The sequence below is a fragment of the Zasmidium cellare genome (genome assembly GCF_010093935.1).
Source record: "Zasmidium cellare ATCC 36951 unplaced genomic scaffold M409scaffold_6, whole genome shotgun sequence".
NCBI classification, from domain to species: Eukaryota; Fungi; Ascomycota; class Dothideomycetes; order Mycosphaerellales; family Mycosphaerellaceae; genus Zasmidium; species Zasmidium cellare.
Genome location: NW_022986950.1, coordinates 1014335 through 1031926, shown reverse-complemented (window position 1 = coordinate 1031926; position 17592 = coordinate 1014335). Strand labels below are relative to the sequence as shown.

The 17592-nt window shown below is 50.8% G+C and overlaps 8 protein-coding genes across 8 annotated transcripts; 4 read left to right on the top strand and 4 right to left on the bottom strand.

Annotated features, from left to right (window-relative positions):
* Positions 1-1079: 1079 nt before the first annotated feature.
* On the top strand, positions 1080-1681 carry M409DRAFT_19135 (uncharacterized protein; the record flags this gene model as incomplete). The annotated part of the gene is made up of 3 exons (XM_033804801.1): positions 1080-1274; positions 1329-1507; positions 1570-1681. The coding sequence occupies 3 exons, from the start codon at positions 1080-1082 to the stop codon at positions 1679-1681; spliced, it is 486 nt and encodes a 161-aa protein (XP_033672053.1).
* A 542-nt stretch (positions 1682-2223) lies between these two features.
* Positions 2224-4821, bottom strand: M409DRAFT_51371 (uncharacterized protein; the record flags this gene model as incomplete). The annotated part of the gene is made up of 1 exon (XM_033811786.1): positions 2224-4821. One exon carries the CDS (start codon positions 4819-4821, stop codon positions 2224-2226), a length of 2598 nt encoding a protein of 865 aa, XP_033672052.1.
* A 3196-nt stretch (positions 4822-8017) lies between these two features.
* M409DRAFT_19133 (uncharacterized protein) lies at positions 8018-9268 on the bottom strand (the record flags this gene model as incomplete). Its single annotated transcript, XM_033804800.1, has 1 exon — positions 8018-9268. The coding sequence occupies one exon, from the start codon at positions 9266-9268 to the stop codon at positions 8018-8020; it is 1251 nt and encodes a 416-aa protein (XP_033672051.1).
* A 304-nt stretch (positions 9269-9572) lies between these two features.
* M409DRAFT_51369 (uncharacterized protein) lies at positions 9573-10781 on the top strand (the record flags this gene model as incomplete). Its single annotated transcript, XM_033811785.1, has 1 exon — positions 9573-10781. One exon carries the CDS (start codon positions 9573-9575, stop codon positions 10779-10781), a length of 1209 nt encoding a protein of 402 aa, XP_033672050.1.
* Positions 10782-11122: 341 nt separating this feature from the next.
* M409DRAFT_64096 (uncharacterized protein) lies at positions 11123-12856 on the bottom strand (the record flags this gene model as incomplete). The annotated part of the gene is made up of 1 exon (XM_033815915.1): positions 11123-12856. One exon carries the CDS (start codon positions 12854-12856, stop codon positions 11123-11125), a length of 1734 nt encoding a protein of 577 aa, XP_033672049.1.
* A 424-nt stretch (positions 12857-13280) lies between these two features.
* M409DRAFT_19130 (uncharacterized protein) lies at positions 13281-14615 on the top strand (the record flags this gene model as incomplete). The annotated part of the gene is made up of 1 exon (XM_033804799.1): positions 13281-14615. The coding sequence occupies one exon, from the start codon at positions 13281-13283 to the stop codon at positions 14613-14615; it is 1335 nt and encodes a 444-aa protein (XP_033672048.1).
* A 742-nt stretch (positions 14616-15357) lies between these two features.
* Positions 15358-15915, top strand: M409DRAFT_64094 (uncharacterized protein; the record flags this gene model as incomplete). Its single annotated transcript, XM_033815914.1, has 2 exons — positions 15358-15601; positions 15662-15915. 2 exons carry the CDS (start codon positions 15358-15360, stop codon positions 15913-15915), a joined length of 498 nt encoding a protein of 165 aa, XP_033672047.1.
* Positions 15916-16259: 344 nt separating this feature from the next.
* M409DRAFT_51366 (uncharacterized protein) lies at positions 16260-17249 on the bottom strand (the record flags this gene model as incomplete). The annotated part of the gene is made up of 3 exons (XM_033811784.1): positions 16260-16334; positions 16391-16740; positions 16802-17249. 3 exons carry the CDS (start codon positions 17247-17249, stop codon positions 16260-16262), a joined length of 873 nt encoding a protein of 290 aa, XP_033672046.1.
* Between the last annotated feature and the right edge of the window lie 343 nt (positions 17250-17592).

Here is a 17592-nt window from a genome sequence, read left to right as displayed (position 1 = left end):
TTAAGATTATCTTAGTAGTCTACCGACTCTCTCCTTTTAACGAGCTCTAACTAAGGACTTAAGCTTAGTACCTATACTAAGTAAGATTCTAGGATTAACGAACCGATCCTAATAAGGAGCTTAATATCTAGATCTTTAAAAAGTAAGATTATAGCTTTTACTTTATAGATTAATATATTATCTTATATAATAATTATAGACTACTAAAAGAGTAACTAGCTTCTTTAAGAATAAACTCTTTTATAGATAAGAGGAATAATCTATTACTTATAGATATCTCTAGTTACTTTCCCTTTATTAAAAATATAGTATTCCTCTAGTCTAGCTACTAATATCTATCCCTATATTATATAAGCTAAGTATTTATAGAAGCGTAATATAAAGTAGTCGTTATTAAAGGCTTTTTAAGTAGTCTTTATAATATAGATTTATCTAAAGTAGCTATATTAGATTAAAGCTTTATTAGTCTATATAACTCTTATCTACTACCTATCTATCTAGTTTACGTACTTATATACCTATTATAGTTTTACTTACTTTTACTTCTTAGTAAGAAATAGCTTCCTTATTACTATATATTATATATAACTCTTTTTCTTAAATATAGTTCGAAGTATCCGGATATCTCGTAATATACCTTTAAGCTTAGTAATCTAATTAAATCTAAGCCGCTTTAAGTATATATTAGCTATAGCTCTATTTATAAGCTATTATTATATTTAAGTAGATATTATAGAAGAGCGTCTATAATACTATAATATACGTATCTTTTCTTATTAATAAGATACTAGAACTTATAATATTATTCCTTTATTAAAGCCGAGGGTATTTATAATACGTTATAGTAGCTAGCTAGTATATCTATAAAGAGCCTAGATAATATTTTTCTTAAAAGCTATAAATATAGTATCTCGAGCTATTATTCTATTAAGATATAAAGATATAAAGGAGACAGTGTCAAGACGCGTTAGTTTGTTAATACAGCCGAGAATGGTATAGTGTTAGCAGTTAGGCTAGCAGGGGTTGCTAACGTTTGTGCTGGGGACTGTATACCTCCGCCGGTAAATGACGATGATCGTATGCCGAGACCGACCTATCCCCCTCCCCTTCCTCCGCCCATCTCCACGACATGCCCGCCCGCCGACACCACTGCTGCTCCACTGTTAGCTGCTAGCCCGCTCGCGCTCTATTCGGTGCCGCCGTACAACGGTCCTGAGCCGGCGCTGGCCCCATATGATCCCAATGCTGGATCTCGTGGCTTTGGTCGTGGCAGAGTATGCACAACAATTTCAGCGAGCGATTTAGGGCTGTGCTAAATTTGTATGCAGTCGGCCAAAAAGAGGCAGAAGCAGGAGCCAGTGGAAGATGATGACGATGCTCTACCTGCAGAGGACCAGAACATGCCCTCAAAGAAGGTGAAGAAAGGACCTCAGGCCAAGAAGGAGTGCAAAAAGCCAAAGACAGACGGACCGTCCCTTTCCGTGAGGAGATTGAAAGCGACATTATCGTAAGCATATTTTGTTGATATGGAAGCAATACAAAGCGTACTGACTTGGTACTAGCAAGCAGTCAGCCTTTGAAAAAGTCGGCAAGTCGCGCAAAGGACATTCACATGTACAACGGCATCAGTACCGACATACTACAGATTACGATGGAGAATCTGAGGCTGAAATGCCGCTGAAATTGGGAGGGGAAGTCTCGAAGGCAGGAGCAGATACAGTGCCATAGCAAACGCGACTCCTTGAGCACATTCTCCTGGTAGCAATTAGTTGCGGCTTCAAGATCAACAGATTCGATCACCCAGCCGCCGGCGAGGTGCGTGGAACCTATACCCAGCGCAAGGCTTGGTAGCCGACCTCACCTTACAGTACTCCATATTCCAAGAAGTAACACACAGGCGAACAGGAGGCTCGGACAGATGGCGTCAAGAGATAGCACAATCACCAGCACGGAAGACGGGAGCTCAATTGGCAGAGTCGTACTTGTGATGATCTTACATTGACCTGTTGTCTCTGCTCCTTAGTTGCGCCTTCACTCCTTCTTTAAAGCGAAGACTGCACGTATCAACTGAGAGGGCTTTAGTTCAATCATCAATTTTACATTTGTCTACACACCCTATCTCAACCGAAACCGATGTGACAAATGTCGTTGCATACCGACGAAGCCTTGTGCTATCCAACGTGGAATTCGCGAGTACACTTGGATTTCGTCCCTGCCGTAGGGCTACACTGCCCAGCGGACGGAAGCGTTCGTCCCGCTCATGTCGACGTCTTTCGGGGCCATCAGCAGGTCCACTTGTCTTGTGTACGTAGTTTCCATGTCGTGTAGGACGGCGTTCCTATATTCATCTGTGATCTGGTCCTCTGGCGTCCATGCGCACCGGATTCGGCACTTTTCCCAGCAATGGGTGCAACTGGAGTATTCGTTGGTTGGATCAACGCGGTCACAAGAAGTTGGTCTATCGCAACTCGGCGTAGACAGATCCTTGTTGCCATCAGCTGCATGCTTGGCTTGATGACCGACGAAGCACCTGTCGCATGTCGTACGCAGGTGGCCTTTCTTTGCCGTCTTCGTTGGAGGAATTTCGCGCCACTTTCCACCGAACTTCTGCGCGCCCAAACTTCTCAGATGGGCTTCCCTCTTATGCATGGGCACTCGAGCAGGGGTTTGCCAGTTGTCGCCAAACTCACTAGACAAAGCCAGGACCTGATTGAGATGATCCCAGTCGACTTGAACGACTGGTTGTGCCCTGAACTGCATCACCCAAGGATCCGGATTCGTGATGGATCGTTGTTGAAGTGCGCAAATCATAGCAAGTCCTTGTACGTACGACTTGGGCGGCGAGTCCACTGTGAGCTGACTGTTGCAAGTGCTTACGATGTAAATCTTGTGCCATTTGTTGGTGGTGGAGTCCTGCCACTCAATCGAAACTCGCAAGCGGCGGACTATTTCGTGGTACTCGTACTCGCCGTCAGCGGGAAGTCGTGCCCAGGATGCTGGTGGAACGTCTTGCTCGCGATCCCAAATCTCGTAAACGACGTACACTATGTCGCCGTCTTTGGGCTCGGGACCATTCAGTGTCGCACGTTTTCCAGTCTTCGTCTTTCCAGTGTTTAGTACAAAGGTGATTCTGTTCTCGTAGAAGTATCCGCAGAGTAGCTCCTTGCCCTCGTTTCTACTAGAGCACTTAAGACCTTTGCGTCGATACTGCACCATCTTGCCAGGCACGATGGTTTTGTAGAAAACTACCCTGCCTTCTGATGATGAGCCAATCGGAGTGCTGAAATTACAGCCTCCTGAAGATTCAAAGGAGTCTCGGCTAGCTCCTCGTGGCCATCCAGTCTTTGTAAACACAACATCTGCGATGCTCATAATTCGCAAGGCAATGTCTTGAAGCTCGAGCATCTCAGTAGCCTTAGCTTCTTGCTCGCCTGATCCTGCGCTTTCCTCGGCCTGGGGGATAGCTGTTTGCGGGAACTTGTTACTATCTTCTGGCTGAGCTTCGGACAAAAATTTCGCGAAATCGCTAACCAGCTTTGGAGCGTAAGTGTCAAGGGCGGCAATGAAGAATGTCTCCATAGCGAATCGGCGTGCTTCTTGTGCTTGACCTGTAGGAGCACAGCAGATGTTCACCATACGATGCCTGTCTGACGCGCGCCAAGTGAGGTAGTGCGGGCTCGTCTTGAATTGGGAGTCTCCATTGTGCGAGCCCATGCGCTTAACCCCATCCCCAGACGAACCGGTGTAAACCGCGTTCTGACGAGCCGGGTCGCTGCGCAATTTGCCATGTTCGATGAGGTAAATCATTGCGCTGCTTTTGACGCCTGATGCCTTAAACAGCTTTTGGCTCGAATTGGCTGTCGATGATCCGATGAGCTGTCCAGCCTCACAGATACTGGCGAGAGTGAAGCTTTCCGAGTTTAGTTCCTCCAGGGTTCCTGCCTTTTTGCACCCATCGACAATGAGGTCGGCCATGCGCCTGGGTCCCTCATCTTCGTAACCTAGGACATCCAAGATGCTCCGCTCGATCTGTGGAAGGCTTGTCCGGTTGCTTTGCAAGGCCTTGAAGAACGAGTACGCAGTACGATAGAGAAGTCCACCGTCGGCACTTGTCGTGATCTGTGGAGCCAAGATGTTGTGTTCACGCTTGAGTACCCAGGACGTGGGGCTGATCCTGTGTTTGCCGATTGCCATGAACGAGCGCGCAACATGGATTGGGCGAGAATATTGCGGGACTGCCACTCGCACCCAGCCACTATCATAGACCTCAAAGATCTTGCCTTCAGTGCCTGCCTTGACAAGTTTGTGCTCGCTTGACTGCTGATCGTGGAGCATCCTGAAAGGAAAATAGTCTTCGTTGCCTAGAATCCGATAGACTTCCTCTCCGTTTCGTCGAATTGGAATGTACGTAAGTCCAGTGGCGTACGAAGGCATCCAGACTTGCTGACGGGCAGAGAACGGGTCAGGGTATATGATGGTTCCGAGCTCTTCTGCCTTGGCAGCATCCTCTTCTGTGCCAGCGTCGATCCGGAGGACAAAGTCCAGCATCTCACCCCCCTTCCACTGGTATCCCTGCTCGTAGATATCTGTGACAAGCGCGGGGCTGATTGGGACTTTATTCGCAAAGTGGTGTGCATGGCGCCATTCGACTCGATACTTGTCACATCCGCCCTCTGTAACGCGATTCTTGATGAGACCAACGTGGCCTGCGGAAAGTTCGATGCCGTTGAGGACCGTAGTCTCGAGAAGTCGAATGCGTTTGTTGTACTCTGGATGCGGGGTCATCTGCGGCGCCTGAGGCGCCATATCAGGTTGCTGCATCGTCGCAACTGGCTACCGCATGTCGCCTGTAGTGGTGTTAGGCAGTTGGTGGTGATTGCGGGAGGTAGCGGCGCGAGTAGAAGGTGGCAGATGAAATGCCTGGCAGGTGTTGGTTGGGAGGTGTCGGTGGGAGGTGTTGATGCAGACGTATCGATGCGCAGGTGTCTGTTGGGGGGTGTCGCTAGAGAGTGCTTGGTGGAAAAGTGTCGGAGGTGGGAAGAAGTGTTCTGCGGTAAGAGGAGGAAATTGTCACAGAAGCTGGTGGCAGCCGTGCATGTGAATTTCCGACGAACATTCACGGGTGGGGGAAACAGAACTGGTAAGCAGAAACATAAAGACACGCGAAAAGACGTAGTCGTGAATTCCGGAAAAAGACTCTTTCTTGCATGTGTTTCTAAGAATTTGCAGAAGCGCAGAAGCAGAGATGTATAAACAGACATAGTCGTGAACACCAGATAAAGGCTCTCTAATAGCTGTTTCCGAAGATGGAGAAGGGGAGAAACAGGGCATGTGAAAAGGCGGGCGCCCGACAAAGACACCTTTAGTATGTGTTTCTAGGGAAATTCAAAAGCGCAGGAGGTGAGACATGTGCAAAGACTTAGCATCAGCGGTGGCGCGAAATAACGGCTTCTTGCATGTGTAGAGACTTGCAGAAGCACAGGGATAAATAGCAAGGTGATGGGAGGAGGAAAGAGACGTGAATGTTCGATGAGAGGTTCCCTCCGGTGGGGAGTGATGGTCTCACACACTTGTAGCGTGCGAGCCTACTGTCGGAGCATATTCCTCAATTTGCTGTTCGCACACAGAGATACAGTAGCGAAATCGACAAGGTATAGAGGTGAGTTGTTCAGGTGAGGTGAAGTCGAGCTTGTGGGGAGGGAGCCGCGGGCTCGGAGGAAGCTTGGAGAAGTCCCGGAGATTTTCGGGTGAGCTTTGTTGAGACTATATATTTTATCTTTTGCTGCAGCCTATCGCCTTCGGGCATATGGTCAAACATTGAAACAATACGTTCGTTCAATCCCCGTCCTCCCCCTCCTAAAACGTTAATATATTGACTTCTTTACAGAGAGAAGATTAGCATGGCCCCTGCACTAAGGATGACACATGCAAACAAAGTGAGCTTCAAAATTTTTTGGGCTTTTCTTTTGTCGTTCTAAAGCTTTTCGATCGATTGAAATTTTTGTTCGACTTCCTGACTTCGATGAAAATTGAAGCCGCCCACGACTGCTACTTCCAACACATATATTTTGCTGAAAGACAACGATTAATTCCTATTGATGCGCAGAGAATGTTTTTGGCTTTTGTGAGGGTTTTCTCAACACGACGAATCGATTTTTGCTGTCTTGTTCCATTACACATTCTAAAGCCACCATGGTACTATCGCGCGACGCTTGCCTCAAGTAAAAATCGTCACCATCTAGCATTTGATCGAAAATACCGTGCGATACTTTCTCCTATCGATGCGGTCTCATACAGAATCGATCTCTGCACTGTTCTCACCGCCGGTAGCCGACCTAATGGGTACCACATAAACCAGACACATCTTTTCGAGAACCCAAGCGACCATGCCTTGGACGTAGGCAGCAAGATCGATTGCTCGCTAGTAGCTGTCGAGACATCAACGACAAGGCTGACCTTGGACTTCGATGAAGGAGTCCCAGCAGCAAAGGCACTGCCTGACCCACGCTCGAGATGGACTCCTCACCTGCTACTTCACTTCTCGCATCTACTGAACGCGAAATCTGCTGGAAGTCGAATGTCCATGAATTATCATTGTCTCTCTTGAATCGCAATAGAGACCACGCATCTGATCGCCATTTGAGTTTGTTGAGCCGACTGCTGCTACTGGGATCGATGCCACCTGCACCTTGACTGAAGTTCCACGATGGCGAAGGACGACATGATCTCCGGTCGCTATGAAGACATCTTCAAGAATGCCCGGAGAAAGCGCATGGCGAAGAACCAGTCGTTCCTCTCCAACCTTAAGAGCCACTACGGATTCGATCTCCACTCAAGCAGCTTGGTTCGATTGCTGAGGATGGAGATAGATGTCGTCGCAGCAGGAGTCCTCAACACGATCGACTACGAGACGATGCTCGAGTACTGCGACGGGCGCTCCATGAGTTCTAGATGATAGGTATGGCTTTTTTGGTTGTCATGCCGATCCTGCGGCTTCGAGATTGTCGACAACGATTATCGCTGCTACGAAAGCTTGACCTCCAGGCTCTCGACGAAGAAGAACGGGATCGAACTTACGGCCATGCTAATCTTCTCTGAAGGCATAGAAGCTAGCATTTGTGAGCCGCTCGAGCCATCTCAACAATAATGGAGTATGTCCAACTCTCCATGTCCTCGCCAACCTCGACTCCTCTATGGCACTGGGCCTGATAGCAAGACCTCGAGTCCCGTTGAAGAGAGAAAGAACGCTACAAAGAAGTAAAAGCCGTTCAAAACGGTTAGTTTCTAAGTGACCTTCACTTTCCATGCATTTTGTGAAATCCTTTTGATAATTTAGCAAGTCTGTAGACACGCAAAAGAAGACTTCTGGAGTGTGAAGGTCTTTCACACGTCTTAAAGCTGCTCGCTCTTTCCAAACTCGTCGCTGTCTGTCGAGCACTGACTTGCTGCTCTCTCGCTAAGCGACAGGTCCTGTTCCCTTAATCCCAGCAAGCAACGGCGTCCCTTTTCCGTACCTATTTGATTTCACGTTCACTATACATCATCATGTCGCTCAAACACCGTCGCCCTCTCAATCTTCACACACGATTACCTAGCACCTACTACTTACGACTAATCCATCGATAACTCGACACCACACCAGCATGGCAGCATCACAGCCATCCTCGTCCGCCACGTTCAGTTACCCACAGGACAATACAGTTGCATCCCCAAGAGCTACATTAAAGTGGACACCATGAGGGCGGTTCCCATCTCCCAATTACTCGAGCGTTGAGGAGAATCGCTCGTGTTATAGATCGCCACAGCAGTCCAAGGCGGTCTCTCCAAAGCCATTATAGGCATCGTACAGACGCTGCACACATTGAGCACAATTATCTTAGACTTCTTGAGCATGGAAGATGAAGGAGTAAGACGCATGGAGGATGTGAAGGGTACAGAATACGTCGAGGCGGGAGTTTTGTAGCAATTCTGTTCAAGTTGTGCTGGTATTAGCCACCTTCTCGTTCTTCCCCAACCCTCACAGCTTCTCCTTATCCGCCCCCATGGCCTCACGCAGAAGCGGGGCGATCCGCTTTCGACTCGCATCTAAGTTTTTCTGATCCCAGAAATGCTGGAACGTAACCTCCTTGTCGTCCTTCAGAGGTGAGTGCTTGGCATCGACCAACTGCAGCTCCTCCTTTCCCAGCTTCACAAATTTCTCGGCTGCTTCTTTGGCCTTGCCATTAAACGCCATGAGCAGCAGCTCACGTTTAAAGTTGCCAGAGTCGCTGTAAGAGGGACCTATCGCGAACAGCTGAAGACCTCTTGACTTGGCATACTTCTTCAACGTGCTCTCGAAGTCTTTCTCTTTGTCTGCAAGGTATTCGATAGACTTGACACTACTGCTGATGCCGAGCGTGAGGTCACCTTCGGTCCATTGCTTGTAATCTTTGCGAAGAATTTCCTCGACGGTCAGCTCGTCGAGGTCCTTCTTCGCTTCGTTGACCTCCGTGAAGAACGTATCACGGTCATAGTCTTTGCCCAGTTTCGAGATGTTGATTTTCGCCTCGAGGAATCTGACAGCCTTCTTGTCGTGCTCGGTGACTTTATGCTCCGCCTTCATGTTGACTGTGTCGATCAACACCGAGCCCAAAGCTAGCTTCGCCGCTTGTGCGTCCCACGTGGAGGTGTAGGCAAAGTCATCGACCAGAGTCTCATTGTTTTGGGGATGTGCAGCTCCGACAGTCATTGCAGAATCTGAGATCTTTTGCCACGTGTCCCGGATGTAGTTGATCATAAGGCTGTTGCAACTGCCAGCTTTCGTGATGACTCTTGGTTCGGCATCCTTGGAGACTGTGCCTTCGTCGACATGATGATCGATGGCACCGATCACTCGCGAGTGGTACAGCTCGCCAAGTTCACCCTGCAAAGCGTTGTGATCGACCAAAGTCCAGTCCGTCTTGTCCTTTGGTAGTGGCTCCTCCTCAAGATCGTCAAGTGTGATGAGCTCTTGAAGCTTGATATCGGCATGCTTGAGAAGTGCTTTCAACTCCGGTCGTAGTCGTAGCTCCGATGCTGGAATATTCGTGACTGGTATAACGTATTTTCCCGACTTCTTCGCCTCAAGCTTCTCGGAAAGAATATAGCTGTAAACTAAAGCACATGTGATGGAGTCGAGATCTGCAGATTCGTTGCCAATCACGAACGAAGCATGACTTTGCTCTTTCAGAACCTTCTGCAAATGACGCTTCGCAGCTGCTAGGTATGCACGTATTGACAGTCTCGACATCTTGACGTTAGATGCCTTTGCAGAATATTGTGTGTTGTGAAGAGTGAAGTCACAAGCTCGCAAGGAAGCAAAGGACTTGGCTCCGGGTGCCTGTGACTGGTCAGAATTAAGCTTTGACTAGCGTGCACGGTGCAACCTCACTGCCTGCTTCCGTGCAATCACTCGTCTTCTTCGTGCTTCTACAAAATCGCCCACCTTGAAACAAACGACGACTTCCACTCTCAACATCATCATCGTTCTCTTTATACGGCCCGAAGACGGAACAACATATCACACAGCCACCGTCTGACACATCAACGCCAAGATGGCCTCTCAGGCCGCTCGTGGTAAGAAAGCTCTCGATGATGGGAAATACGTAGACGCCATCAAGGAGTACACTGCGGCTATCAAGGAGTCCCCTACTTCACCGGACTTTTACATTCAACGATCCACTGCATATCAAAGGAACGGCGATCTTGAAGCAGCTTTGGCAGACGCAGAGCAGGCAGTTCTGAACGGGGAGGCTCGTGGCAAGAAAGAAGCCATCATCGAGGGTCAATTCCGTCGAGGCATCGCTTTGTACAAGCTTGGAAGACTGGGAGATGCCGAGTTCATTTTAAAGCGAGTCAAGGAAGCCAAGTCCGATCACAAGCAGGCGGACATGTGGATCAGCAAGACCGCGATGGATCTCAAGAACTTGCCCGAGGACGACAAGCGACGTGCATGCACTGTGACTGAGACGCCCTCTCCACCAAAGCTTTCGACCATCGCCTCCGCCTCGACTGCTACTACATCTACCCCGACCCAACCTCCATCGAAGCCAATCATCGCTCCAGCCCCACAGCAAACGCCAGCAGACAAGATCCGCCACGAATGGTACCAGAACACCGAGAACATCTACTTCACCCTTCTAGCTAAGGGTGTACCTAAGGATGAGGCTCATTTTGAGATCACGGAGCGTTCCATGAGCATCTCATTTCCTTTGCAAACCGGATCATCGTTCGACCTGCACCTCGAACCACTCTTCGCAGCAGTCGTACCCGAGAAGTGCATCACTCGAGTGCTTCCCAGCAAAGTCGAAATCATCCTCATCAAAGCGACCCCAGGTCAGAAGTGGTCGGCTCTGGAGAGCAGCGAACCAGTCAAACCAAAGGCAGACTCCGTCGTGGGCGCCGAGCAGGAAGCAGTCAAGAAAGCCGTCTTCCACGACAACAAAGAAAAAGGTCCAGCCTACCCAACGTCCTCCAAGTCTGGTCCAAAAGACTGGGACAAGATCTCCAAAGACCTCCGCGTGTCAGACGACGGCGACAAGAACGAGCTGGATGACGACGATGACGATGACGGTGGCGACGACTCAAACAAGTTCTTCAGAAAGTTGTTCAAGGGTGCTACGCCAGAGACTCAGCGCGCTATGATGAAGTCGTACACTGAGTCTAACGGCACGGCGCTTTCGACCAACTGGGAGGAGGTGAGCAAGGGCAAGGTTGAGACAGTGCCACCGGATGGCATGGAAGCGAAGAACTGGAGCAAGTAGAGATATCCGGTCGCAGCTCACAAAAACTACGAGAGGGAGCCGACTAGGACCATGCGAAGGGCCGCGGTCTGTCACTCAAGGCTTCGTTACATGACGGCGAGTGTGAGTACGGAAATGATCGTTCAAGCGGAAAAGGGTTTGTCACATGGACCAGGCGTTCATAGCGAGGGCCGCAGGAAGTCAAAAGCTCGTAACAAATGCAAAGGCTTGCTGGTACATTTTTTTTAAGTATATTGTTACATTGAGTCTAGATCGTGGTGCTCGTCTCTGCCTGTAATGCTGCCGTTTCCATTCAACGCCATACCGTGCATGAATGACCAAATGGACAAGTCTGAATGCGCTCACTCGCCGAAAAAGTCGCTAATACTATCCATCCAACCGCCGCCTCCTTCTCCTCCTTCGCCGCCGGCACTAGGCGGCGGTCCGTCACCAGGTCCTCCTCGTCCCCATGGATCTGAGCTCTCCCCCCATACGTCGTCAGATCCAGGTTGGTTCTCGCTCTGCTCAGGCGATTGTCCACCTGCGCCAGCAAACGGCTCAGTGTTGGTAGGGCTTGCATCATCGCCGCCTCGTGGACCGTAGACTCCACGTTGCATGGCCTCGTACCCAGCCATTGTGCCAGCTCCGGCGATTGCGCCCTCTCCGACACCAGCAGCGCCTCCAATTCCTCGAGTTGCAGCCCCTGCAGCGCCGGCGGCACCCTCCATCGCGCCGGCACCTTCGGCTGCACCGACCGCGCCTCCAGCTGCACCAGCGCCGGCTCCAGCAGCTCCCCCTTCTGCGGCGCCACCTCCCATTGGCCAGAAGATGGGCATAAAGCCGCCGCCGCCGACATGTGAGTGGCGAGAGAAGTAGTCGAAGTCGATGGACACTGCGGTTGCTAACATGACGGCACGTTGGTCGAGCGTCATCGCCGTGGCATCTCTCTCATATCGAGCAACCTCCTGTCCGGCTGCTGTCTCCAAAGCAGAGCTCTGCGCTGCGCTGTCCATTCGCAAGGCGTAGACACCTGTGTCGGTAAAGATTTCTCTGGCGAACCCTCCAAAATTGCGGTTCACACTTCCAATAGTCTGGCCTTCCTCACCACGAAGAGTGAAGTCCCACGACAAGAAGGGCTCATTGACATGCGCAAACTGGACCATGCCAGCTTCGATCGCCGCATCAGGGGCTTTCGCCTCAGTCAAGGCTGTGGTGTCTGACGATGGCTGCTCTCCAGACTCTATCTTCAGTGTGTTGTCCCTCGCTGGTTCGATTGCTCGGTAACTAAAGAGATTGTATTTCCGTCTTAAGGGTGCCCACTGCTGCTGCGCTTCGCCAATGATTCGCATCTCATCCAGCTTCAACGGCGATATCTGTGCAACGGCTCCTTGATTCACGACTGAACTTGTCGATGTCCCTTGCAATGCCGTAGACGTCTCGCCTTCACCATACCCATCAGCTGGTATTGGGTCATATATCCTAATCCTGCTGTTGATGTATGCGAACGGCCGATGTATCCGGAGAACCTCCCTCTCATTTCGATCAAAGATATGAGTTGTGAAACTTCGATGCGTTTTGGCGAACTGTCGCACCATTGCCCTGCCTATACCATGATCTTGCTCTGCAATGTATCCCAGTGTATTGCCTTGTCCATCCATCATGATGTATTTGTTTGCTTGCTCAAACCCGGCGATGATGTTCATCATCTCGATCTGACGTTGTATCACCAAGCTACTATTTCCCAGTATCGATAGCGCTGGATGACCGGGAGGCAGAACGCCATTTGGATCGTCGGGGATTCGCACTTCTGTGACGAGGTCTGAGGAATCGGACTCGGCGAGAGTCGTGGCAAGCTGGCTATTTCGTCCGGGCTGCTGTTCTTGCACTTCATGCCGTTGTCGTTCACCCTCGTTGATGAGATTCTGATGTCCTTCGTTCTCTTGTCCGCCTTTCTTCGGTATGCTCGCCCAAGGTCGACTTCGAGGAAGCCATCGTCTCTGGTCAATTCGAACGATTCGCTGCGGTGCTCTCCTTTCTACGGCGGTAACTAGAGATACTGCTCTTGGCAGTCGAAGCGACCACCTAGCCGTCGTCATGATGCTGATACTTGGGTAATCGAAGGCGATGGAGGCGAGATGCCGAAGACGTTGATGGTGACATCCGTGGCTCTTGCTAGCGGTCGCTACGGCCCGCACCTTGAGTCTATGTTTAAATCGCAGCTACGACTCACGATCTTCACTTCGCCTTCGCCTACCTTCTCGACTTCTCGTCGTGAATCACACACACTTTCGAATTCGATCAGATTGCGGAAACTCTTCTCACTCTGGAACCACCAACTCCAGCGATCACCGAAGATTGGTGACTTCGAGAAATTGAAATTTTCAAAAGCACAAGATTCCTGGACATTTCTTCACGTGCATGGTCGACAATCTTGCCTCGAGGACTTTATGACGGCGGTCCCTTAACGACGAGATAAAAACTTCTCGGACTACCATTCTGGAATCCACAGCCGATATAGTGATGGCTGAGGTAGCGTCAACGAATGGGCACATCCCCGAAAATGTCAAAGTCGATTCAGCCACCAACAGCGCGAACGGAACTCCAGTGAAACCAAATCATGCTGGAGCGCCAAAACGACGACCCAAGAAGAAAGGTCCCAACTACGGCGAGATACACAAATATCCGCTACCTCTCACGACACACCCACTGCCAGCTTTCCACCCAACGAATCCGATATCCTTGCTCCGTCTGGCATATACCTACATCTCTCAACTGATTGGGCCGCCCGCTTCTCATCCGGCTGTTCGCTACATTGGATGCTACTCTCAAGAAACGAGGTCAATCCATGTCACGGATCCACAGCATGTGCGCGCTTTGTGGGAGATGGGATTCTTCGGCAAAGGTACTCTTAGTAGAAGTGAGCCTAGCTGGCTAGAACGTGAGAAAGCTAGAGTGAGGCTGAAGCATGGGGGCGGCACTGCTGAGGAAGCTACGAATGCTCGGCGTGAGCGGAGAAGACTCTTCAAACTGGAGCGGGCGAGAGCAGAGGCGGAAAAAATCGAGCGACAGCGTCTGGTTGAAGAGGGTAAACTGGATCCTCCAGAGGTCGAAACAACGGCACTGGATACGACGACTACTACTCCTGTGCTGGTGGAGGCACAAACAAATCAGCCCACGGCGATCAACATCCAAGAACTTGATAGACCCGACAGCGCTTCCATAAGCGACGAGGACGAAGAGCTCGAGATAAATGCAATCGAGAACCAGGAGCACCTGCAACTAACGATGGAGGAAGCGTTCTTCCTCTCTTACGGTCTTGGCGTGCTGGACATTCGATGGGAACGGGAAGGCAACCCTTCTGCACAGGATATGCCCCAGCTCTTACGTGCGTTCATCGCGCACGGCCACTTTCCACAACGCGAAGTGTCCTCATCATTCCAACCTGACGACACGTTTCTCTTGAAGTACGTTGTCTATCATCACTTTCGCTCTCTTGGATGGGTCGTGAGACCTGGCGTCAAATTTTCCGTGGACTACCTTCTCTACTTCCGAGGACCCGTTTTCTCACATGCTGAGTTTGCGGTGATGATCGTGCCATCGTACACGCATCCTTACTGGAGCACTGCGGAAGGATCAGAGCGACGGCGGATCAAGGAGCCAGACCAGAAAGACTGGTGGTGGTTGCACTGTGTGAACAGAGTACAGAGTCAAGTGCTGAAGACTTTGGTACTCGTATATGTCGATGTTCCACCTCCTGTGGAGCAGCGGGACGAGGACATTGGAGGTCTTCTTCGTGGTTACAAGGTTCGGGAGTTCGTGATCAGGAGATGGATAGCGAACCGCAGCAGAGACTGAGGGGCTGAGGAATGTGTCCTGCCCCTTGTGGGTATCGAGTCTCTCGAAAGCAAGGTCCTCGGGCCACGACGATCGCGCATCCGTTCGAAATGCGAACACACACAAGGCCTATCCAGGAAGATGCCTGATAAGGCGGTTTACCCGGAGCTGAAAACGTAAGAGCTTTGTTGACTCGTACTCGGGTTCTCACACGAATCCTCGAAGTCGCTGCCCGCAATCACCTGCGAGACAGGGTAGTCAGCCCTCGTCCTGGCCAGCATAGCCTATGGCGCTGCTAGCACCAGTCTCATGCATACGCATCATGCGGGTAGAGAGTATGATAGAGACCGCTGTCTCACCCAGGTCAAGCATTGTCACTACCTTTCGATGTCGCGTGGCATCATGGCATTGGAGAGGCCGAAAGGTAGTATGATCGGGCTCCTTACCAACACAAGGGTGTAAGATTTTGTATATATAAGACCCAAGATCTTGGAGACTATCCTCTTCTCCTACAATTCTCTCTCACAAGTCACTACTGTTTCTTCCCCGAGCAAAGAAGCCGGAGACGCCGATCAGAGTCGCCGATTACCAGTGACTGCTCACGTGCTTGCTCACTAGTGCTTTACCCAGAATGGAAAGTGCGCTTGAAGCTTGTCTGGGGAAGTGAGTACCTCGCTTTCGACTCCAGTCTACATCTTCCATCCAACAACACAAGACATCAGCTTCTCATAACCTCGCAAGATTCGACAGCTCTTCCTCCAGAATGAATTCCGTCGCCGCAAAACGCCTCTTCCAAGAGTACAAAGCGCTCTCCGTCGACCCTCCGGATGGCATCACCGCGGGACCCGTGAACGAGGATGACCTCTTCCTATGGGAGGCTCTGATCCAAGGGCCCGAAGGCACACCTTTCGAAGGCGGCGTGTTTCCCGCAGAGCTCAAATTCCCGCGCGATTACCCGCTTATGCCGCCGACGATGAAGTTCACATGTGATATGTGGCATCCGAATGGTGAGCGACCAAGACACCGCAATGCAAGCCTGCCTGGAACAGCGGCTAACGACGTGATAGTATACCCTAACGGCGTAGTCTGCATATCGATCCTGCACCCACCCGGCGACGACCCGAACCACTACGAATCTGCCTCGGAACGGTGGAGTCCGATCCAGAGCGTTGAGAAGATTTTGATATCTGTCATGAGCATGATTGCGGAGCCGAATGATGAGAGCCCGGCGAATGTGGATGCGGCGCGCATGTGGAGGGAGCAGAGGCCGCAGTATGAGGCGAGAGTCAAGGCGGATGTGAGGAGAAGCTTGGGACTGTAAGGGTATAGGAGGGTTTGGATATCTGAATTGCATGGGCTGGATACGAAAGGGCATTTTGCGAAGTTTTGAGCGAGGCGCAGGAGGGCAGTGTGCATACTTCACGAAGCATGAGCATGATTGTATGACAAGAGCTAGATATACAGAGATCATCGTGGGCTGTTACGGACAACACCGACCGTAGGCGTACCGCCGGTATGAAGGACCGTGAGAATCGCGATGAAGTTGCAGGCAATTCTCTGTATGCAGCACAGCGCCCAACAACGCCATCTACGAACTCCGCTACCAGAAATGTCTGCCCACAAATGTTCAAGAGGCTGCGATGCCAATCATGTGTCCAACACTCCCTACTGCTGCTTCCTCTTCACAGCCAACGCCACCTCGCCAAAATTCTTCGGCCCGCTCTGCAACATGAAGTAGTCCTAGAAACGTAAGTCAGCAAAACCTTCCCTCACTCTCGAGAGATCCTCCAACTCACCCAAACAAAGCTCGGCATCCACCACTTCAAATACACGAACAACGGCGTCAAAGGCCCAACATAGACCTTCCCCTTCGCACCGCCCTCACACTTCCTCACAAGCTGCTTCGCAAACTCCTCGACGGGCATCCCAGGAGGACGATTCTTTCCGCTGATGCGATCTTGTAACCAGCTTTCCACGGGCTTGTAATACGACCCCGACGGCAAGGGGTGTTCAGGCTCGTTATCGTGGAGATTCGTCTCGATGATGCCCGTTATGACCGTGACGACTCGAATCCCCAGCGGCGCGACTTCGAGCCGCAGCGTTTCGGAGAGGGCGGTTGTGGCTGCTTTGGAGGCGCCGTAGATGGCTTCGCGAAGTTGTCAGTATTGGAGTACTGCAGGATACAGACAGTGTGTGCTGGTGCTTACCGCTGAACGGCAGATTCGTCTCCCCATTGATCGAGCTGTTGTTCACGATACAGGCATCCTTTGCACGCACTAGGAGGGGGGTGAACGCCTTCGTCACAGCCAAAACACCCAGCACGTTAACCTCGAAAACGCCCCTCGCCTGCTCGACATCCGTATCCAGAGCCGGCGCCGTCAACGCCGCGCCGCTGTTATTAACCAGGACATCCAGTCGGCCTCCCGTTATTTCGGAAACTTCCTTCACGGCAGCCTCGATCGATTGAGGGGATGTGACGTCCAGAGCCAGGGCCGTGACACTCGGTAGAGAGGTTAGGGAAGTTGGGATTTTCTTCGTGTTGCGTGTGGTGGCGAAGACGTGGTAGCCTCGTTGGTGGTATTCGATCGCTAGGGCGGCGCCGATGCCGCCTGAGGAGCAGCCTGTTATGAGGACTGTTCTTTTGGTTGGGTCCATGGTGTTCGTTAGATGTAAGTAGTTCTCGTTACTGAATTGCTTAGAGGACCGTGTGTCTTTGGGGATTCAAGTCACTGGCTGGGTTTGGCAACGACTTGAAGGAACAGCAAGATCGATCATCTACTTTATATCTCACAGAAGGCCGGGCTTTGCTCATACCGGTTAACTCTTGTCATTGACCACAGTGACACCTATACTTGAATACTCGACATCGCCTCACAATACTATCTGTCACAAGCGACAGCCACAAGATCAATGGCCAGAACCGAGACCACAGACCCACACAACTGCCCATCTCAGCCTAGCGCAAAGCCTCAATGCAGACGACATCATCGAAAGTCAA